The following is a 23,796-nucleotide window of genomic DNA, read 5'->3' as shown; positions in this document are numbered from 1 at the left end:
TACACATACTCTCTCACATACACTCTCTCTCTCTCTCTCTCTCTCTCTCTCTCTCTCACACACACACATACATGCACATGTCACACGCAACACACACACACTTAAGTTCCAAAAACATACAAACATGGAAGATGTGAGTATGTGTGCAAATATGATTTATATCAGACCCTTGTTTGGCTTTTCTTTTCCTTTGTATATTGCTATGTCCAGACTAAAAATGCCACAAAACAAGAAGGAACAACAGGACTGGCTTTTTTTATGTGTTTTGTTTAAAGACAAGGCATCCAGTTCTTTATGAAGCTAAAGATCACCTTACATTTCTGATCCTCTTACTTTCACTTCTAAGTGCTGAGAACGTAATACGGGGTTTCCTGAATGTTAGACACTCTACAACTGAATTGCAACCCCAGACCACTGTGTACTAGTTGTTGGTTTGGTTTGTTTCTTTGTTTTGGTTTTTAGTTTTTTCTGTTTTTCAAGATTTGTTTGTTTATATATTTTACATTATGAGTGCTCTATCTGCATATACACCTGCATGCCAGAAAAGGGCATCAGAAGCCATTATATGTGGTTTTAAGCCACCATGTGGTTGCTGGAAATTGAACTCAGGACCTCCAAAAGAGGGTTATTATGCTTAGCCATCTCTCCAGCACAATGCACTAGTTTTCAAAACAGGGTCTCATGATATAGCTCACGATGCCTCTCTAACGTGCAATACTCTGCTTGATTTTTTTCTGAATGTTGGGACTATAAAAATATATTTGTTTTCATGATTAAATTATTTTTTGAGTTACTTAGTATTTACTTAATGAGTTATTTTTGTTCAAACAAATGTGGACTATGGTTCATTGTTGATATTTCTTTGTGGTATCATTAGAAAGGTAAGAGATGGAGGCTGGAGAGAATGGCTCAGTAGCTAAGAGCACTGGCTGCTCTTCCCGAGGTTCTGAGTTCAATTCCCAGCAACCACATGGTGGCTCACAACGACATGTAATGGGATCTGATGACCTCTTCTGGTGTGACTGAGAAGAGTGACAGTGTACTCACAGTAAATCAATCAATCAATCTAGAGAGAGAGAGAGAGAGAGAGAGAGAGAGAGAGAAGAGAGAGAGAGAGAGAGAGAGAGAGAGAGAGAGAGAGAGAGAGAGAGTGTCTCTCTGACTTCACTTGCTAGCACTAATGAACCCGTAAGCCAGGCAGGGAGCACTATGCCTGCAATCACAGGAATGTGGAGTCCAAGGTGTGACGTCAGATGTTCAAGTCCATCTTACATACCCAATGAGTTCCTAGGCCTACAGAAAACCCTGGCCCAGAAGATAAAAAAGAGGTAACTAGAGCCAGGCAGTAACTCACTTAGGTTTGTGGATTCTGAGAATCAAACTCTGATTACCATTGTTTGGTGGCAAACATTTTTTACTCACTCACTGAGTCATGTTGATAGCTCTTGGTTAGCATTTGCAATCACCAGGCAGCCTCCAAATGCTTAAGAGTTAAGGGATTTTACACAAGAATATACTCAGATTCCTAAAGTTATGTTTAGTAACTCTGATCATTAACCTCATTCTCAATAGTTTCTGGTTAATTACATGTCTTATTATTTTGAATAAATTCTGTAACACTGAAGGTTCAGGGTACCAGGTTGTATGATTTCTACCGTTACTGTACAAATCTGAATGCTGAGACACATTCATTTAACACTCTAGTATCTAACTACAGGGCTTCTCTTTAAAGACCTGCTCATATCCTGGATGATTCAAATGTGTGATGCCACTCGACTGTATAATTTTACAGTTCCTAGACATCTTTAATTCTAATGTTAATGTTCATATCACCTAAGGGATTCATAACTATGGTCACACTCAAAACTTTCCCACCTCTTTGCCACTGAATCCTCCTTCTAAATATTAAGCCACATCCCTGACTGTTGATAAATGCTCAGGGTTTTAGCCATCTTTCTTTTTCAACCTGCAAAGCCACTCTAGGTTTTACTTCCTTCTTTAATGAAGCTTCCATTTCACGATACAGTAGTCATTACCACGTCCTTCAAATGCCCTTCCTCCAATACCAGCAGCAAATTTCTTCCATATCCCTGCTTTACCTTCATGTCACTATGGAGGGAGACTGTAGTAACAATTCCCAGCGAGGCATTGCACACTAATATTCCCCCACCATCCTGTTTTCCATATGGCCTATACTACATATGTAACATGCACCTCTGTAAAATAGGTGTCTTAGAAAATAATTAGCCATTTCCTTGTCCCTGGGTAAATGAACTCCACCAGGACAGGAGTGGTAGCACAGCTTTAACCCCAGCACTCAGGAAACAGATGCACTTGATTCACTGTGAGTTTGAGGGACTCCAGGTCAGCCAGGGCTACAAAGTGAAACCCTCCACCTAGACTGAAACTCTCATTCCTAGTCTTTCAAATTTCCTCACCATTATCTACTTTTGGAGTATAAAATGGAAGGGGTTTTACTTAGCTCTATTAGCACCTGTCACATAGGTTGGCAAAACCAGAGTACGCTCAATGTAAACAAAGTGTGTTTCTCTCGAGTTGGTATAAAACTACAACTGAACAGTATCATTCACTATCTGATTCACTGGTTTCTTAGAAGTAACAAAGAAAACTATGTCTCTGACATTCAAAGGAAACTCTTTGTCATCCTCTTGACAACATTGCCGTTTCCCAGAGGCTCACATGTGAATTCTGGGTTCCTAAGCGGTACTACTTTGGAGTCTGAAATGTTTAGAGCTGAGCTGTGCAGGAAAAGCATGCCTCATGTCCCCAGCCAGCACCTCTGCTCCTGTGATGCCTGACATGTGCTTCTCTGGATCTACTTCTGTCTGCCTCATTAAGATGACATGAGTCCTCTGAAAACTATGAACTAAGACAGATCTTTCTTTCTTTGTTTCTCCTGATTCTTTAGCCATAACAATGCAAAACCCTGGCTGATTCAGTAAGAACTAGGGAGAGTCTTATAAATAATATTAATACATAATATGATCAAATAATTGTCCTTTTGGTAGTAAAGAATGTTAGTACTTAAAATATTTGTAAGAAATGAAATGATTTCCTAGTTCACAGAAGATAACATTTTAATGTTCTTTTTTTTTGTTTTGTTTTGTTTTTTTTGTTTGTTTGTTTGTTTTTTTCGAGACAGGGTTTCTCTGTGCAGCCCTGGCTGTCCTGGAACTCACTTTGTAGACCAGGCTGGCCTCGAACTCAGAAATCCGCCTGCCTCTGCCTCTGCCTCTCGAGTGCTGGGATCAAAGGCATGCGCCACCACGTCCTGCCATTTTAATGTTCTTTTTTTTTCTAATTTTTAATATTTTTTATTATGCATTTTCCTCAATTACATTTCCAATGCTATCCCAAAAGTCCCCCACACCCTCCTGCCCACTTCCCTATCCACCCATTCCCATTTTTTTGGTCCTGGCGTTACCCTGTACTGGGGCATATAAAGTTTGTGTGTCCAATGGGCCTCTCTTTCCAGTGATGGCCGACTAGGCCATCTTTTGATACATATGCAGCTAGAGACAAGAGCTCCGGGGTACTGGTTAGTTCATCATGTTGTTCCAACTATAGGGTTGCAGATCCCTTTAGCTCCTTGGGTACTTTCTCTAGCATCTCCATTGGGAGCCCTGTGATCCATCCAATAGCTGACTGTGAGCATCCACTTCTGTGTTTGCTAGGCCCCGGCATAGTCTCACAAGAGACAGCTATATCTGGGTCCTTTTAGCAAAATCTTGCTAGTGTATGCAATGGTGTCAGCGTTTGGAAGCTGATTATGGGGTGGATCCCTGGATATGGCAGTCTCTAGATGGTCCGTCCTTTCGTCACAGCTCCAAACTTTGTCTCTGTAACTCCTTCCTTTTTGCAGATGATATGATAGTATATATAAGTGACCCTAAAAATTCCACCAGAGATCTCCTAAACCTGATAAACAGCTTCAGTGAAGTAGCTGGATATAAAATTAACTCAAACAAGTCAATGGCCTTTCTCTACACAAAGAATAAACAGGCTGAGAAAGAAATTAGGGAAACAACACCCTTCTCAATAGTCACAAATAATATAAAATATCTTGGCGTGACTCTAACTAAGGAAGTGAAAGATCTGTATGATAAAAACTTCAAGTCTCTGAAGAAAGAAATTAAAGAAGATCTCAGAAGATGGAAAGATTTCCCATGCTCATGGATTGGCAAGATCAACATTGTAAAAATGGCTATCTTGCCAAAAGCAATCTACAGATTCAATGTAATCCCCATCAAAATTCCAACTCAATTCTTCAATGAATTAGAAAGAGCAATCTGCAAATTCATCTGGAATAACAAAAAACCTAGGATAGCAAAAAACTCTTCTCAAGGATAAAAGAACCTCTGGTGGAATCACCATGCCTGACCTAAAGCTTTACTACAGAGCAATTGTGATAAAAACTGCATGGTACTGGTATAGTGACAGACAAGTAGACCAATGGAATAGAATTGAAGACCCAGAAATGAACCCACACCTATGGTCACTTGATCTTCGACAAGGGAGCTAAAACCATCCAGTGGAAGAAAGACAGCATTTTCAACAAATGGTGCTGGCACAACTGGTTGTTATCATGTAGAAGAATGCGAATCGATCCATTCCTATCTCCTTGTACTAAGGTCAAATCTAAGTGGATCAAGGAACTTCACATAAAACCAGAGACACTGAAACTTATAGAGGAGAAAGTGGGGAAAAGCCTTGAAGATATGGGCACAGGGGAAAAATTCTTGAATAGAACAGTAATGGCTTGCGCTGTAAGATCGAGAATTGACAAATGGGACCTCATGAAACTGCAAAGATTCTGCAAGGCAAAAGACACCGTCAATAAGACAAAAAGACCACCAACAGATTGGGAAAGGATCTTTCCTATCCTAAATCAGATAGGGGACTAATATCCAATATATATAAAGAACTCAAGAAGGTGGACTCCAGAAAATCAAATAACCCCATTAAAAAATGGGGCTCAGAACTGAACAAAGAATTCTCACCTGAGGAATACCGAATGGCAGAGAAGCACCTGAAAAAATGTTCAACATCCTTAATCATCAGGGAAATGCAAATCAAAACAACCCTGAGATTCCACCCCACACCAGTCAGAATGGCTAAGATCAAAAATTCAGGTGACAGCAGATGCTGGCGAGGATGTGGAGAAAGAGGAACACTCCTCCATTGTTGGTGGGATTGCAAGCTTATACAACCACTCTGGAAATCAGTCTGGCAGTTCCTCAGAAAATTGGACATAGTACTACCGGAGGATCCCGCAATACCTCTCCTGGGCATATATCCAGAAGATGTCCCAACCGGTAAGAAGGACACATGCTCCACCATGTTCATAGCAGCCTTATTTATAATAGCCAGAAGCTGGAAAGAACCCAGATGCCCCTCAACAGAGGAATGGATACAGAAAATGTGGTACATTTACACAATGGAGTACTACTCAGCTATTAAAAAGAATGAATTTATGAAATTCCTAGGCAAATGGATGGACCTGGAGGGCATCATCCTGAGTGAGGTAACACAATCACAAAGGAACTCACACAATATGTACTCACTGATAAGTGGATATTAGCCCAAAACTTAGGATACCCAAGATATAAGATACAATTTGCTAAACGCATGAAACTCAAGAAGAATAAAGACCAAAGTGTGGACACTGTGTCCCTTCTTAGAATTGGGAACATTTTAATGTTCTATTCACAAACTGACATACTATTTTAGTAAAGAGCCATATAATAAAATATTTCTGTGGCTAGCACTCAAGAATAGGCTAGAGGTAGTCATAGACAGCATGGAAGTAACTGGCTGCCCAGAAGATGGATTCATCTCCTCGAATTGGAGTTATCAACAGCTGTAAGCTGCCAAGTGGATGCTGAGGACAGAATCTGGGTCCACTGGAAGAATAGAAAATGCTCTTAACTACTGAGCCATTTTTCCAGCCCCCTCACGGAATATGTGCTAAGACTAACAAAGGAATTACACTTTTCTTCAACATTATATATTGAGTTAATTTCTAGTAACTTCAGAGCATAGCCATTTTCACTGTCTTAAAGATAGATAGATACAGACATACAAGACATTTCCAGTATAATTTTAACAATGTTATGCACACACACAGAACAACATGAGTATATGAGGCTGGAGAGACTGTTCAGTGGTTAAGAGGACAAGATGCTCTTCTAGAGGTCCTGTCTCATAAAAATCTATAATGGGATTTAATGATTTCTGATATAGATTAGATATACTAAAAATAACTTGGTCCTCTATCTTCACACACTAATCCACAAGTACACACTTGTGGCCAATATGAAATAATATACTCTCTCTTGCTGGGCAAAACTCAGGAAGTAACTTAGCAGTAACATATAGTCAAAGACTATAGATTCACAGATGATCTTTATCTAGTGTGTAGATTTCAAGGGCATTCTATACTTTGGTACAAATTTTTAATCACACTATGTTAACAAGCATTCCTAACATTTAAATACTATTTGAAATAAAGCTAGAAATAATAACATTTTCAATGTAACTTAAAGGAAACACACTTGTAAGTTCAACTCAGAGATGTTACTTATCATCCAACTATTACTGAAAACTTTCTAATCAATTTTCCAAGCCCTCAATAAAATAATGCAAAGTTTTGGAGCTAAGAGCTCTCTTGGTACTTAGTGAAGGAGAAGGAGAGCAAGGCATCTTCGACTCCTACCGTCTTCAGTCCTTGGCTGCTGAGGGAACATGTAATTAGTGAGCACCGTTTTCTGAGTCTCTGCATCCGTTTCTTTTTGAAGAGGTATCAGAGGTTTGGACTAGGAAAAAAAAAAGGTTAATTCTTTTTAAACCTACAAAAATACGTATCTAAAAATCCTTATAACTAACCACCGCCAATTTTATAAAATGTCAAGTTGCAAGCTAGAAAAACAAATTTGTGTATATATTCAATAGCACTATGAACTCTCATTTGAAACCACAGAGAAATCTAAAAATGGAACTTAAATATTAGTAAAAGACAAATTCAATATATCCTAATTATCACTGAAAAAATTTTAGAAGATATCTGCTGTAGATAGCCTAGGGGTTAACTATATTTGATATTAATTCCATTCTCCTGTGTGTGGTTGTGAACAAGGAATGAGTCAGCACTTGGGTGATTTCCTGTAAACCTGCTTCCCACCTTAATTTGTAAAATAAAGGAGAGCTGATGATTGGGCAGAGAGAGGGAAGGTGGAGAGGAAGGTGGGGAGAGAGAAGGTGGAGAAAATGTTAGAGGAAGAGGACATAGAGGAGGAGGAGGAGGAAGAAGAAGAAAAGCAGAGCAGAGCACATGGCCTGGAGAAACTGCAAGTTCTAAGGGGTCTCATAGATGTGGAAGATGGTAGTGTAGTTGTAGGTCTGCCCAATCTAGGCGCACAGCGTGTAATCATATTAATTGAGTTCTGTTTTCATTGCCAGGGAATATTTGGGTGGAGATTTACTGCAACAGATATCAATAAACCAAGACTATCTATGACCTATGAATTCTTTATTATACAGTAATTTTACTAATAGAGTTATAAAACACATTTTCCATCTTATATTACTTTCTGTCTCCAGTATTTCCTTTTGCAAAAATACTTTTAAGGGAAAAAAATATTTACAAGGCTTAAACTAGGAGAGGCCCTTGGTCTTGCAAAGATTATATGTCCCAATACAGGGGAATACCAGGGCCAGGAAGTGGGGTGGGTGGGTTGAAGAGCAGGGTGGGAGGAGGGTATAAGGGAGTTTTGGTATAGCATTTGAATTGTAAATGAAGAAAATATCTAATAAAAAATGTTTAAAAAAACCCAAACAACTAGTTATCTAAATATGTATTCCAGTCAGTGGCTAAACAGACAGCAAGTTCAAAACTGCTTCTCTCTTACTCTCCATCAACAGTACCAACACGACACTTGTTGGAGGTGCCAGGTATTTTAGACTTCATTCTTTTCTTAGTATCTTTCTTCTTATGGTTAACAAATAGTAACAATTCCTATTTTAAATATGCACACCTAAAATTTTACCAGTAACGGCTTAAGTGATTCCATGTAGATAGGAACCACCCAGTCTTCTCTTCTACTTCCCTATCAGCCACTCTTTGGACAAGCACTTGTGAAAACATGATTTCATCCCCAACTCTTACTCCCAAATATTTTAAAATTTCGTGGCCTCCATCTTGTTAAAAAATAGGTTCTATATTTTCAAATTCTGATCATTTTACTTGATTTCCTCAAATAATGGAACTAGTAGCCTTACTCTTTCCTAAAGGCTTGCTTTCTTGAAATCTCAAACCTAGGTCAATTCTTCTACCTATCGTCACCCAACAGTGGTGACAATATGTACCGTGCTTTGGGTGCATCCTGGTCTATACCCCATATAAACTCACACTCATATAAACTGCACTACCATGATCATCTGCTTTCTAAATTCAATCTCTTTCTTAGTACCACCAATCCCCTCCATCCCCTAAGACTTATCATCCAGAAGCATGCTTAATTAAAAATTTAAAGTAGTCCCAACATTTGAAAACACTGAGCACAGACATGGTTGTCACAAGTAGAAAAGAACACATTTCACCTCAAAAGACAGTATGATAAAAACACAGAAAATTAATTTTTAATGTTATGTAAAATTATTTCAGGATATGTACGTAAGCAATGCAGGAAACACAATTAAAGTTTATATTTAGACTTTGATTCTTATCTCATTAATTGTGATTATTAAAAGAAAATTTAAAATCTCCAAAATATATCATCTTAAGCATGTTACTCAGTCAGTCTGCATTCCCACCTTTCTTACACCAATAATTTCTACAGTCACAGGTAATAGTTTAGCTGATACAAAGTATAAATAACACAGACATACTTTTAGCCCAGTAGTTTCTTAGTGTGCAAAGAAAAGAAGACCCCAGTAAATGGCATTATCAAAATTATCTAGTGCACTTTAAAAAACAAATTCCCCTGAAAGTATTTTGCTATTTTTTTATCCTTTATTTGCTATAGTATTTGCTATTATTATCCTTTATTCCATGGCCCACTGTATATACCAAACTAAAACATTTAAAAATGGGTGAACTGAATGGCATATGAATTAAACCTCATAAAATTTATCACTATTACTACTTATGGAGCACATAGACCGAGAAAATTTAATCAAGCTTTTCTAGTTCTTCCACTGCTTAACTACTGATCTAAAATTTCAAATACTCAGTTCCCTTGCACTAACACTTAGTATGTCAGTAATTTTGCCCTAAATCTAAAACTCACTCATTCACCAAATACGTACTAGCAGCATTTTATTTTAAAGCACAAAGCACTAGACACAGAAGGCAGCAAATAGCTACACTTATTTCTTGAGTTTGCAGTACACAAGAGGGATGATACACCAACAAAGCTGGCTACTACAAAAGATGCAGTCACAGGCTAACAAGGTGTAAGGTGCTAGAGAGCATTCACTTCCTACTGTGACAAACAGGCACCATTCCTAAGAGGTTTACAGTGAGGAGAGAGAATAAGGTAGGTAGGTACAGAGAATATTCTCCAAGAGAACTCATTTGGTGGAAAGAATGAATATGTAAGGGGTAAAGAAATAGCTCCAGCATGAACGAGACCTCGAGGCCTATGATATGCAGAAAACCACCAACATAATTCACAGAGGTTAGTGCAGGGATAAGCTGAGAGATCATGTGAGTTACAGTACTAGGGTGATATGGGGCTAGAAGGGGAAAGCAGTCCCACAGGAGGCAGAGACCCGGTACAAGGTTGTGCCAATTGTCTGAGTCAGCGCTGTCCATTTTGTAACTATCCAGTAGCTGTACTTTTTTTTTTTTAAGTCAAAAAGATGATATAGTGCTTGGCCAGTGTAGAGGAGGCTCTGGGCTTGAGTCCTATTGGGAGCAGGGGGGAAGCTGGGCAAGACTATCATCTGAGCATTCCACACACCAAGACAAGAGGATTTTTGAGTTCAAGGCCAGCATGGGCTATATAGCAAGTTCAAGAGAAAAAGTGGGGGCAGGGAGAGCTCAAAAGAAATAAAAATAATTTTAATAATGCACATAATTTAACCTTACTTAAAACATTATCATTTTCAGCATAGAATCCAAAATAAAAATTATAAATGCAAATTTCACATTTCTCTGATCAACCCAGGGCAAAAATTTAGAATATAGTTAAATATATAGCATCTGACTTTGGATTAATCACACATGATACTCCTGCGTTCTGCACTGAACAGGAAAGGCCTACATGAAATGACACACATGAAGTATTATTCAATACTCCTGAGAACTTGGTGATGAACTGGACTGTTGTACAGTAATGGTAGTAAAGACTGCACTCCCGTGTCTGACTCCATAAAACATTTCTCAGTGAGCTACCGATCCCAGGAAACATTTGGGGTAGAAACTGGTATCCTGTTCTAGGGGGAGTGAATCTGACTAATCTAGGTATCAATGCTGGACAGATACTGGGTATATGTATGATTCAGACAAGGGTACTAGGCTAAAGATATTGCTAGAAATAGTGATGATGTAGAAAGTAATTTGAAGGATAGTCTACAAGAAATAAAGCAGAGGGATGTCCTTCTGTGAGCCACTCAGACAAGAACCAGGCTTGAAAAGCAGACTGCAGAGTCATCGAGTAGCAGCAGAGGCAGGTGAGGACAAGAGGCACCTCTCCAAACCCATCATTCTCACCTTGCTTGCTAGTCACCAGATTACCAAAGCTGCTCAGTTAGCGTCTTTCAATTCTCTTTCACTTGCTCCTTTCTTTACTTATGTGGTAACATTTCATTTCAAGCACTGTCTTCTCAATAACAAGATCTCCTTCCTGTGATGTCGTTCTTTTACACCTAGGTTGGCAGTTCTATTCACAGACCAGCCACGATGGCATACACTTTAATCCCAGCATGCAGGAGGCATAGGCATAGGCAAAGGAGCCAAGGGGCAGGGGCAGGGGCAGGGTCAAAGGCAAAGGCAAAGGCAGGGGCAGGGGCAGAGGCAGGAGGATCTCTACGAGTTCATGACTAGCCTAGTCTACATAAGCAAGTGGCAGGCAAGTCAAAGATGGACAGAGATACCCCCAATCTCTGTTTCAAAACATCAAATAAAATAAACTAAGCAAACTAGTGTCATTCCAGCTCTGACCTTTAGGACGGCCTCAAAATTAGTCATCAAACTATCATTTCCTTAATTACATCACTACAAATCTGTAATATTATTTTAATAGTCAAGATAAGAAACTAGTCTAATGGGGCTGTAAAGATGGCTCAGAGGTTAACAGCTTTTACGATGAACCTGAGTTTGGTTCCCAGCTCCCAAATGACAACTCCAGTTCTAGGTAATCCTATGTCCTCTTCTGACCTTCTCAGTACCACTCACACATACATACATTCATGCCAAACACTTAAAACAAAATAAAAAATCTTTAAGAAGCTAGAATCACCCTAAGTGTCCACTAATGAATGACCAGCTAAACACATACACATAATGAAATACAAGTAAGTCTTTAAAGGAAAAGGTATCTTGTAACACAGAAAGATAACTATCATGTGATGTCATTGAGAGAAAAACTCCCAGAGAGAATCAAACATCCTAACAGGGACTTGGGATGGGAGTGTACAGGGACATGCTGGTTCAAGCACACAAAACTGATAGAATAACTTCAAGAGCTCTACTGTAGGCTATGATAATTGGAGTCAGAATACTTTATCACTCAAAATTGCTGAAAATCGATTTTATGTGCACTTAAAATGAAGTGACAATGGCAGGAAGTCATGTCACAAAGTTGGGTAGAGTGGAGTAGGACTTCCTCATCTTTGTAGTTTTGTGGGTTTAGAAACTTGCTAAAATACAATAAAATTTATTACTTATACATCTATGTGTGAAAAGATCTATGTGTTTCTAAATACAGTAAGATAAATATATGTTTATATGTGAACAAGGTATAACTGTTAAGTTGCTCTACATAAACTAAAGAGTATCATTATATATTCTTGGAATACAATATATATTGTTATATATATATGAAAAATACATACTATATATATTGAAAAAATATATACAATTGGAATTCCAGCCAAATTTAACAGGTCAGAATGCCTACCTGATTATCTGACAGCCACATAGCAGTCAACTGTTGTAGCTTTGTAAAGCTAAAAGGCAAATTCTTTAACCTGAATGGAAAAAACAAAAATTAAACTTAAAAATGAAAATATTTAAATGATAAGAGATTACATCAGAAACAGTGGTATAGAGCACTTACCTAGCATGGACCGTATCTTCCTACCTCCTAGCATCAAAAATAATGAAAATGAAAATACCAATCATCTCAACAATGCTGTAGAATGTATATTCATAAAGCCCAAAGCATACTTTTATATAGGAGAAAGGGCAAGAACATTCTCCAGTCTTAACCACCATATGCACCAGCCCCGGGGAGGTGTACTTCCTGTGGGTGAGCAGTGCCCCTGGCACCAGCAGACATGAAAAGCAACCTCCAACATTAGTACAAAACCATTCTAGCTATGTCTGACAACTTTGTTCCAGGACAGAAACATTAGCTTGTTTAATAGTAGCTTCTCTACTTTTTTAATGAACTGAAAAATCAAATCTGTTTAAAAAAAAATAAAAACTGTTCATTCCATAAAGAAAGGCAAGGCCACATTGAGTACTCACAAAACTGCTTGTGTTTTGTATTGAAAAAAACCAAAGCTGTAGTAAGAAGTCCTGGAGAGCTTGTTTTTAAAAACACTGCACAGTTCTGTATTTTAGGGGTCCATTATTATTTTACGATGATAATATGTAAAAACAAAGTAACGTAAGTGCTTATTAGTGTAGGGGCTTGAAAGAAAATAGCCTCCATAGGCTCATAGGAAGTGGCGCTATTAGGCCACTATTGTGGCCTTGCTGAAGTAGATGTGACTTTGTTGGAAGAAGTCGGTTGCTGGGCTTGGGCTCTGAGGTCTCAGAACCTCAAGCTAGGCCTAATGGCTATGTCACTTCCCATTGCTTATGGGTCAGTATGTAGAACACTCAGCTCTCCAGCACCATGCTGACTACATGCTTGCTGCTATGATGAAATGGACTAAACCTCTTAACTACAAACCAGCCCAATTAAATGCTTTCCTTTATAGGACTTGCCAAGGTCACAGTGTCTTTTTACAGCAATAAAACCCTAAGACAAGGATCCTATTTAAAATAAAGTGTTTACTCATTGTTGCTCTCTCAGGCCTAGCCAGTCTCTGTGCACACCTCTGAAGACAGTGTTTGAGCACCTAGTGCTCTAGTTTGGAAAGGAAAATGATAACATGAAAAACTTTTTACAGAGGCATAGATTCTTTTTAAATAAATGTAGCTATTAGTATACTGATAAGTCAGAATATTATACTAAATGTTCTACTTTAGAATTTTTTACCCGAGCTTCAAAGTTCCCCTTTTATGTAAGGGGACCTACTATACTATTCCAAAGGGATGGCCTTCATAGTTTGTAAAGTACTACAAAATAAAATATAAAGCATCCCACAACTGTTCTTTAATTAGTTTCAATCTCTGTGGTGGTTTAAACATGCTTGGCCCATGGGAAGTGGCACGATTGGAAGGTGTTAGAGGAAGTGTATCACTCTGAAGGCTTTGAGGTCTCCTATACATGCTCCAGTCTGGGCCAGTGTGATCCAGACCCTCTTCCTCACTGCCTTCAGACCAAGATGGAGAACTCTCAGCTCCTCCTCCAGCACCATGGCTGCCTGCAGGCTGCCATGCTTTCCACCATGATGATAATGTACTGAGCCTCTGAAACTGTAGGCCAGCCCCAACTAAACGTTTTCCCTTATAAGAGATGCTGTGGTCATGGTGTCTCTTCACAGCAATGAAACCCTCACTAAGACAGAGTCTCAAGTTCAGCAATCTCTGCTCCAGTCTAGCAATCTCAGTGCTCAGTCTGCTCTGCACTTTGGTTATTTATGGCTCAAGCTGTGTGAGTCAATCTCAGCCCAGAAAAACATAAGCCAAGATTAGATTAAAAGTTGTTTTGTTCAGCAGCAGTATTAAGATGAATTTGGGACTTTATGAATTAAAAGGTTATATAATAACAAGAGGATAGAAATTGTGTAGTTATGTTGGCTCAAAATGAACCATGTTAAGTAATATCATAAATTTTAATCATTCTTTTAATTAAAAATTTAAATATACATAAAGAGAAATAAACATAAACTAGTGTAGTATTTCATATGAAACTTTAACTTCATTCAAAGTATTCTATAAGCCAACTAAAGATTACAAACCTATTATCACTTAAATTGATGACTTTTAATTTTTGCATATCACCCATTTCCTCTGGAAGCGTCTCTAGTTTATTAGAATGGAGAAACAGCACAGTTATATTTTTCCAGTTTCCAATCTGAAAGAGAAACAAACTGCAGATCACAAACCTGGGATATAAACTGATAAAGGAATATTAATATATGTAAAAGTTGTGAAAAATATTCTTTACATTTACAAAAATAATACTTTTGTGGTAACTATTCTTTTTAAATTAAAAGGAAAGTGTTTAGGAACATCTTCAAAGTTACATAGCACCTTATTATTCAGATAATACATAACATGATTAATAAGCTATCTTAAAAAGAAATAAAACACCAACATACTGAAGATGTTTAAAAAGCAGATAAAAATCTACAATGAATGTAAAATGCTGTACCTCTGGGGGTAGCTGTTGTAAGTAATTGTGATCTGCAGCAAATGTTCTCATGTTTGTGAGCTGGCCAATTGATGAGGGCAAAGCTTCAATTTCATTGAAACTGCAATCCAGTTCTTCTATTGACCTTAACCTTTAATTATAAATGGAAACACATGGATTTTAAAATATATACTATACTCGAAATTTAAGAACATTATTAACATGAACCTTAGCAAATAAACATAAGAAAATTTAATAAAGTGCTAAATGTTATCAATAATAAATAAGCCTATCTTATTATAAAAATAACTAAACTATATGCCAATTATTTATTTCAAATGTTTGTGAAAATCTGCTATAGATGTTCCTTATGTGAACCTTAAGTATCTGAAATGCATGCTGAGATGCTTGCTGAGTTAACAGTAACATTTTCCAGGGTCTACATGTTCACACACAACTCACCCTCCTATTGAGTCTGGTAGATACATTAATTGGTTTTCATCAATTTTAAGAGTTGTGACATTTTTCAATGAACCTATTGAGAAAAAATAATAATGTTCAGCTTAGATCGAAAGCAAGTCCATCAGTAGTCAATGTGAAGCACTTTACATTTAACATTATCAATAAATCTACTTACAGGAGATACTAACTCAACATCATCCACTTAGTCTCTTGCCCAATACTTTCTAACTTCATGCACCTCACCTGCGTGTGTGTGTGTGTGTGTGTGTGTACTTGCGTGAGCTGTATGTGTGTACTTGTAGAGGGAAGAGGTAAACCCTGGGTATCCTTCCACAGGAACCGTTCTGGTTGTTTTTTGAGCCAGGGTCTTGTACTGGGACCTAGAGCTCATATTAGGTTACACTGGTAGGCTAAAGAGCCCAGGGATATGTCTTCTCAGTGCTGAGAACGGAAGTGCATGCCACCAGGCTGGCTTTTAATGTTAGTGCATAAAATCAAACTGGAGTCCTTATGCTTGCCCTTTACTGATTATCTCTCCAGGCCCCACTGCATTGTTTAACTTAACCTGAATAATAACTAGTTTACTACCCACCCACAAACTAAAATACAAGCTATACAAGAAGACATTTTGTCTCCATTGTTCACTTTGTCTGCATCATTCACATTCTTAAAGACAATGTCATGGCATGTAGAAGAATTAACTCCAATTTTCTGAATTAATATACAGTGGTATGAAGGATGTTTATCACTAAATAAAAAATAATATACGTAAGTAAATGTTTCAATTCGAACATTGAAAGTACTGATTAAATGAGAATATAATTCTAAAACATAAATATACTTGACTTTAAAACAACTGGTACACTTCAAGTGAGAAGAGTTTTTCTATCACATCACCTTGAAGATTTAAATTTTTAGACTGTTCATCAAAGTGATCTATCTTCCTAATTCTTCATCAAACAATTTCAAAATAGATTTAACACAAATTGTGGACCTGTTGCAAATTTTTAAGTCTTTCTTCATCTTCTTATCTGTCAGTCAATAGTGAAGTAATTACAGTTTCTAAATAAGGGCTAGGAATCCAAGAAAACTGAGGAGGCTAGCTTAATTGTGAGCAATTGTGAACTGAGGAGGCTAGCTTAACTGTGAACAATATACTAAAGTTGTAAAAATGGAACTTGCTTAGGATAAATAAAAATAGCAACAACAGTGGTAAGTTGTGCAACGGAGCACAACGGAGTATTCCAAGTAATACTCATATGTGACAGTACAGGCAAACATTGACAGTAATACTGAGAGTCTATGCACGTCTTGAGTAAAAAAAGTCTTTAATAATTTTTAAAAAAAATCTGTTTGAAAGCAATACAGACCAATAGTCTCCGGCAGCTGCTGAAGAGAATTACTTGATAAGAGAAAGTCCTGGAGGTTTTCACAGGTTGAAATTCCTTCTTCAACCATTTCAATATTATTTTTAGAAACATCCAAGTACGTGAGCTGTCTCAAACTACCAATAAACTATAAGTAAAAGACACAAAATACCATTATTACATCAAATGATTTTTAAAATTTAGATAAGAATATCAATTTTCAGTTAATAATTAAATGTGAATGTTTTCTAAATGTAACCAGAACTATTTAATAATACAGATAAGGATTAATTTTAGTCAAGTAATTATGGTTCTCTTGGGGAAATATTCATCACCTCCTATGGAATGGAGATGCTGTTATGCCTTCTTTAGATATGAGAGCATGTAAATTTCTCAGTTGATAAAGCAAAAATTATTTTAGTTTAACTATTTCTAGAAAGACTGAATTGGTACTAATAGAAATGCATTTTTTTTTTAGTAGTAAAGGCCATTTTAAACAAAATTTGTTAAGGAAGTTTTTAGATTTTAATCAAGAATGTGTGCATGTTTTTTAAAAATTGTAATTTGTTTCAAACTGCTTAACAACAAATTAAACAAAAAAATTACTAAATGATCAAAAATAACTTTTAAATGTGCGATTCAAATACTGAAAAAGAGAGACGGTAATAAATGAAGAACCACTGAGATTTTCATATACATACCCCTGGAATAAAAGTCAGTCTATTGCCATCCATCCAAAACTCTCTCAATCCACTTAGTTGTTCAAGTACTTCAGGCTGTTTACACAGGAGGGGGAGAAGTAAATTAATTTCATGACATTGTATCTGCCTAAAGATGCCCCTGGAATTTCCAAGGTAACCTTAAATCAGCACAGTAAAGGAGAGGAGAGAGGGAAGCCCTGCCAAGGTGTACGCATGTGTACGCAACTACTGTGATCATTCCATGGGAAACCCAACGTTTTCAAAAATAGATTAGGTAACATTTGTTTAGGCTCTGAATTACCAAATTGGGTCATGTACTGATATAATTAATAATTAAATGGGACCCATTGTTTAAAACTGTGTAATTAAATATTATTTATTACCAAGAGACATAGCCTTTTAGAAAACTTTAGGAAAAAAGTCGTAAGAGAAAAAGTCAAAACATGACATTTTCTCTCTCTCTCTCTCTCTCTCTCTCTCTCTCTCTCTCTCTCTCTCTGTGTGTGTGTGTGTGTGCGCGCGCACGTGTGCAGGTATGTGAGTGCATATGTGTATACAGGAGGCTAGAAGAGTGATTCAAATCCCCAGAAGCACAGTTACATTTGTGAGCCAATGTGGATGCTAGGAACTAAACATGTCCTTTGACTGAAAGAGGAACATGACAACAATACTTTATGTAAACTCCTAGCAGAAAATCAGATTATGTAAAGGGAAATTATATATAGCACTGAAGAGCTAAACTCACTAACCCCTTTAAGTTGCTGTAAACTTGTTCTTGGGCACTCCCCATTTAAGCTCAAGGTTTGAATGTCTCCTTGAAATTGTCTTTTAGCCCAAAGACCCACATATAAATATGCACTGGCAAGGGGTACTATCATATTCAACCAGAACAGCAAGAGTCATAATTTAAATTCATATAGTTCTTATTTATTGTTAACAGATCTAGGTAAGTCTTCAGAGTGCAGTAGTAAGTCTAATGGCCTTTATTTTTGTTTAGCTGCCCTCCCACGTGGCGGGATTACCAGTGAGCATCACCTGGCCTAGCCTCCCAAGATTAAGGTTGCTTTGTTTTCTATTCTGAATGTGACACAAAAACAGATTTTTTATTTTAAAAGGATAATTCTGAAAGCTAAAAGGATTCACAAAATAAGGACAAAAAGGATAACTCAGGCAGCAAAGCATGCACTTTTCATAAGTGCAACTTTGTAAATATAGGGAAATCATTCAGAAATCATCTTCAAATAGAATATAAAAAAGTAGGCTGGACCAGTGGTTAAGTAGGAAAAGTGGTAAAAGTGGATGGTTCAATGGTTAGGAGAACTACTGCTCTTTCAGAGGACCTGAGTTTCATTTCCAGAACATGCTGGCTCACAAATATCCATAACTCTAGCCCCAGGGGACCCAGCATTCTCTTTTAGCCTCTTCAGGTGCCAAGCATACAAGTGGTGTACAGACACACATAAAGGCAAAGCACCCATACATATAAAATTAAAATACGTTATGCAAAAGTACCTTAGAGAAAGTATAAGGTATTCCAAATATCACGATACTTTACTGACTATAGTTGAAATGCACAAAACGCACAAGAGAGATTTTTGTTCTCAACACTATTATTTGAAAACTGCCATAATTTTGAACTAAATTGTAAACACAAATTTTACATATGATTTTCAGTTGTTGAATACCTTTTATTTATTTATTTATTTTTAAAAAAAGATACCTGGCTTATTTTCTGAGCTATTTTAAAAAACTTACTTAAATACAAAAACTGCATACTTCCAAGGTTCCTTACAGACTCAGTAATACAGTTCACTTAGAATACAGGAACAAATTCAACTGACAGATCTCAAAGCGAACTCAAAAATAATAGTTTTCCCCTCATAATCTTCCTTTTAACTAGTAAGTAAAACTTGGAACTATGTCACATAAGGCACATTTGATGGTCCCTCCCACCCAAGTGTAAGCTGTCAGATTTTCTACGTACACTAAAATATTTTTGGTATCTCTTCCACAGATTTCTCATCAATTTCCTATTTTGTCTAACCATTTGTCAGATTATCCTTTGGTTAATTTTTTTTTACTGGGTTGGAGAGTTCAGGTTAATATTAAAAAAACCACCCGTGCGGTTTCACCTAATTTTTAACAGAAATGTTTCCACTTCCACATTGTATTCCTGATCAAATGCTGGACTCATGGCCTGTGAAACTCGAGGACTTACCACTTCTGTGAATTCATTACTTCCCAAATCCAGTCTTTCCAGCTGGGTCAGTCTATTCATGGTTCTATGGACAAAGTAACAAAGAATTAACCACACAAAAATATCAATTACACAGAAACTTTCAAATCTCATGGTTTAAAATATAGCCATATAATGTAGAAACCTTTCAGAGGTTTTGTGAAAAATACAAGCAGAATTAGATATTAAGTTTAAACTAAAGCAGGGATTATAGACAGTAAAGTCCTTACAAGTACTTGTTCTTCCCCCAGATGACTTGCGGTTCAATTCTCAGCACATACATGGTAGTTCACAACCATTCACAACTGTAATTCCAGGGGATCCAATGCCCTCTTCTAAGCTCCACAGGCACCAAACATACATATGGTGCACATACATACACTCAAGCACAAACACTCACACATGAAATGGGTACATCTGATAAGAAAAGAATGTAAGTTAAAGCAATAATATATCATGTTCAACATTCCCCCAAGATGTCAATACTTCTTTGTAAAAAAATAAAATTAAAACACCAGGGGAGTTGGTTTACAGAATCTACAGTCAGTTCCTAGCACCTACATGATGGCTCACAATCATACCTAACTCCAGTCTCAAGAGATCTGCTGCCATTTTCTGACCTCTGCAGACATCAGGCACATTCAGGCAAAACATTCATAAGCATTAAATAAAATAAATACATCTAAAAACAAATTAAAAATAAATTAAAATTGCAGATTCTGAAATTAAAGAAATTATGCCATAATTTTATTTCTTCTACAAAATGTGTTTCAAACAAAATTAAACACAAATTAATTCAAATGTGTATTGATGTCTTCAATTGCTTAATTAGAAAAACATCTCTTTATATACTCTGAGGCACTATCACCTTTCAGATAAGAAAGACTGTGTTCTTTATACACTAAGACTTTGCAGCGTAAGATAAAATAATATGACAAGTTCATTGAGCTACCATCAGTAGTATACATTCAAATGTTATTGTATTGGAAATAAAACCTTAAAGAAAGAATGTAACAACACACATAGCAAATGTAATGGAATTATGTCATGGGCCCAAACTGAATAAAACCACTTTTCTCCATTCTGTATATTTTAAACATGACATTCAATCACAACCTCTTTAATTCATTTCACAACTTGATAAAAATGACTTTTACATAAAAGTGACTTTGTTAAAGATTACATAAGAGTTCTTAACCTCTGGAGCTATAATTCTATTTCCCTTATTTATGTCTATCCTTATCTATAAAGCCTATTAGTTCTAATTTCCTTCCTAAAATACTACAAAGACTATCCGGGGTCTTTTTCAAATGTATAAAGTCACACGCTGTGCTATCACCTTGATATCTTCAAGCTATTCTAAACCTAGATGGGGCTTATGAGAAGAGTGGAGCGGGGTGTGAGGAGAAATAACTGAAGAACACAGACACACATTCTTGTTTTGACATTGTCAAACTGACAAGATGGCAGAAATTTACTTGTAGCAATTGAATACATAATAAACAGTTGGGCAGTTTGAAGATACGTAACCTACTACTTTTGGGACAGGGTACAAAATGAAAAGCAAAGTATTGGAAAAGCTCAATCACAGATAGTATCTTGGACAGTTTAAAGCAAATTTAGAAATGGAGAGTAATATAGGTAGTGACAAAAAGAGCAAATCTACTACAAGTACTGAGCATTGAACTCTGCTCACCTGAGCAACTGTGGCTCTATTTGTACACTTTAGAAACCTCAGAGGAAAAACTGCATCCTAGAATAAGAACACGCTGCCTAACCAAGGAGACCTTAGACTGCTCCTCAAACTTACCATCAGTGCCCTGCAGACTCCTTCAGGAAGGATCAAGTTTCAATTAACTGTATATGTAAAACAAGTTTTGCCACTGTTTTAATTACACACAGAAATCTAGAGTCTGCACGATGGCTCAGTGGATAAAGACACTTGCTGCTAAGTCAAACAGTCTTAGTTCTATTCCCAGGAGAGAACTGACTCCCTCTCGCTCTATCCACATACACATGTGTGCATGCATGCTTGCTTTCTAAAATGTCAATCTGGTCACACAATCTAAATGCACATATATATCTAATATTTAAAAACATGGCCTCTATATTTATACCTTAAAAAGTTACAAAGATTTTAATTACACAGTTTTTTTTTTAAAGGGGAAAAATGTATTTACAAATTCATTTATATAACCGCATGTACCTCAGAAGAGTTAAAATTCACTGAAGTGCCTATGGAATCAGAAGGTCTATAGGCTACAGCTTGCATTTTCTACATCCCTATGGGGACATACGTTGTAACTTGGTCCCTAGCCTGTAGTATACTCAGAAGTGGTGGAACCTGTAGAAGAGGGGTCCAGTGTTTGAAAGATAGGCCAGGGGAAGGTGAAGAAGGGACCATAGGAACTCAACCCCTTGACTCCTGCTTTTTTCTTTCCTTCCAAAATGTCACACAGTGGTGACTTTTTTCTTCCTCACCAGAGCGTGCTGTTTTTTACAAGGCCAAAGGCCAGGACTCAGCCAACTACAAGAAACACAGGACATTATGAGCTATCATAAACCTTTCCTCAAAGTCTGTATCAGAGCAACAAGATGTCAGCAGGGAGACACTCAGCACCACACATGACTCGAGATTGACTCCCAGAACCCACACGATGAAAGAAGACAAGAGAGTCTGGTAAGTCATCTTCTGACTTAAACAATGAAATCATGGCATGAACAAATACACACACACACACACACACACACACACAAACACAGAGAGAGAGAGAGAGAGAGAGAAAGGGAGAGAAAGAGAGCGAGCGAGCAAGAGAGCAATAAATGGAAATTGCACTTCTATTTTCTATCAAAGTTTTTGAGTTTAAAGTGTCTGTATTAGTTGTGTTTCTCATTGCTATGATAAAATACTTGAATAAAGCAAAAAAAATCTTTTAATCAGGCATTTTGTCACAGTGAAAGAAAGCTACCTTTCTGTCATTAGCAATTACGATGAACATTTTTTTAAAGCTTTTTCAAATCTCTTCATACCCAGGAAAGCTTGGAACTAAGCTAGTACCAAATCAGTAGTATATACCTCATAAAATCATAATATAATTTTCTAACTTATACTTATCATCACAACTACAAACTTCATCCAAAATAATAAAGCAAACCACTAGACTCAACATAGTCACTAAAATCAAGTACGGTCTCTGCTCTCAAAGACACATAATCATGTAGGGGACAAACATACATGATGTGTACATGTTAGTCAGAGAAGAAAGGTATAACAGAGAAAAGATACATTACAATTATTTAATATCTATTTTAAAGCAAGAACAGCCAGAGAAAACTTAACAACTATGGATATGTTCTCCTAAAAAATTATTTGTAAATATATATGGTAAATTTTATTTAACCATAGACTAACTATTAAACTTTATAGTGATGCATTCAAAATTCTATTATTTATTTAGTAAATGGCCAAAGACTACAGTCTACTTTGAATTAGAAATTCTGTTTTTTAAATGCTTTAATATTACTATTTGTTCTTAAGAATCCATATGTTCTTCAAAACACCCATGGAAGGAGTTACAGAGACAAAGTTTGGAGCTGTGACGAAATGATGGACCATCTAGAGACTGCCATATCCAGGGATCCACCCCATAATCAGCTTCCAACTGCTGACACCATTGCATACACTAGCAAGATTTTGCTGAAAGGTCCCAGATATAGCTGTCTCTAATGAGGCTATGCCGGTGCCTAGCAAACACAGAAGTGGATGTTCACAGTCAGCTATTGGATGGATCACAGGGCTCCCAATGGAGGAGCTAGAGAAAGGGAGCTAAAGGGATCTGCAACCCTATAGGTGGAACAACATTATGAACTAACCAGTACCCCGGAGCTCTTGACTCTAGCTGCATATGTATCAAAAGATGGCCTAGTCAGCCATCACTGGAAAGAGAGGCCCATTGGACTTGCAAACTTTATATGCCCCAGTACAGGGGAACGCCAGGGCCAAAAAGTGGGAGTGGGTGGGTAGGGGAGTGGGTGGGGGAGGGTATGGGGGACTTTTGGGATAGCATTGGAAATGTAAATGAGGAAAATACCTAATTAAAAAAAAAGAATCCATATGTTCTTGATGTTAGCTTGTATTACAGAACCAATCACTCATTTCTAGTTTACAAGACTGTAAAGCCATATAACGAGTTCTATGGTATGGTGTTTGTATACGTTTGGCCCCCAGACTCAGGTGTTTGCTTTGCTCACAGCTAGTGGCACTGTGAGGAGGTGTGGCCTTGTTGGAGGAAGTATGTCAAGATGGAGGTGGGCTT

The 23,796-nt window shown here is 37.2% G+C and overlaps 1 protein-coding gene across 6 annotated transcripts in view; it reads right to left on the bottom strand.

The window, feature by feature from the left end:
• Erbin (erbb2 interacting protein) overlaps positions 1–23,796 on the bottom strand; it is a 102,670-nt gene that overhangs the window by 30,344 nt on the left and 48,530 nt on the right. For all 6 annotated transcript variants that reach the window (XM_029468538.2, XM_029468539.2, XM_021179875.3 and 3 more), the window contains 8 exons: positions 19,463–19,526; positions 17,245–17,319; positions 16,547–16,691; positions 15,177–15,249; positions 14,736–14,865; positions 14,320–14,435; positions 12,144–12,213; positions 6,737–6,836 (listed from right to left, as the gene is read on the bottom strand). In XM_029468538.2, coding sequence (XP_029324398.1) covers positions 6,737–6,836; positions 12,144–12,213; positions 14,320–14,435; positions 14,736–14,865; positions 15,177–15,249; positions 16,547–16,691; positions 17,245–17,319; positions 19,463–19,526 — 773 coding nt within the window. The remainder of the gene's footprint in view (positions 1–6,736; positions 6,837–12,143; positions 12,214–14,319; positions 14,436–14,735; positions 14,866–15,176; positions 15,250–16,546; positions 16,692–17,244; positions 17,320–19,462; positions 19,527–23,796) is intronic.

The sequence above is a fragment of the Mus caroli genome, unplaced genomic scaffold, assembly GCF_978045245.1.
Source record: "Mus caroli unplaced genomic scaffold, Mus_caroli_1 scaffold_15, whole genome shotgun sequence".
NCBI classification, from domain to species: Eukaryota; Metazoa; Chordata; class Mammalia; order Rodentia; family Muridae; genus Mus; species Mus caroli.
This window is presented reverse-complemented; position numbering and strand designations above follow the sequence as displayed.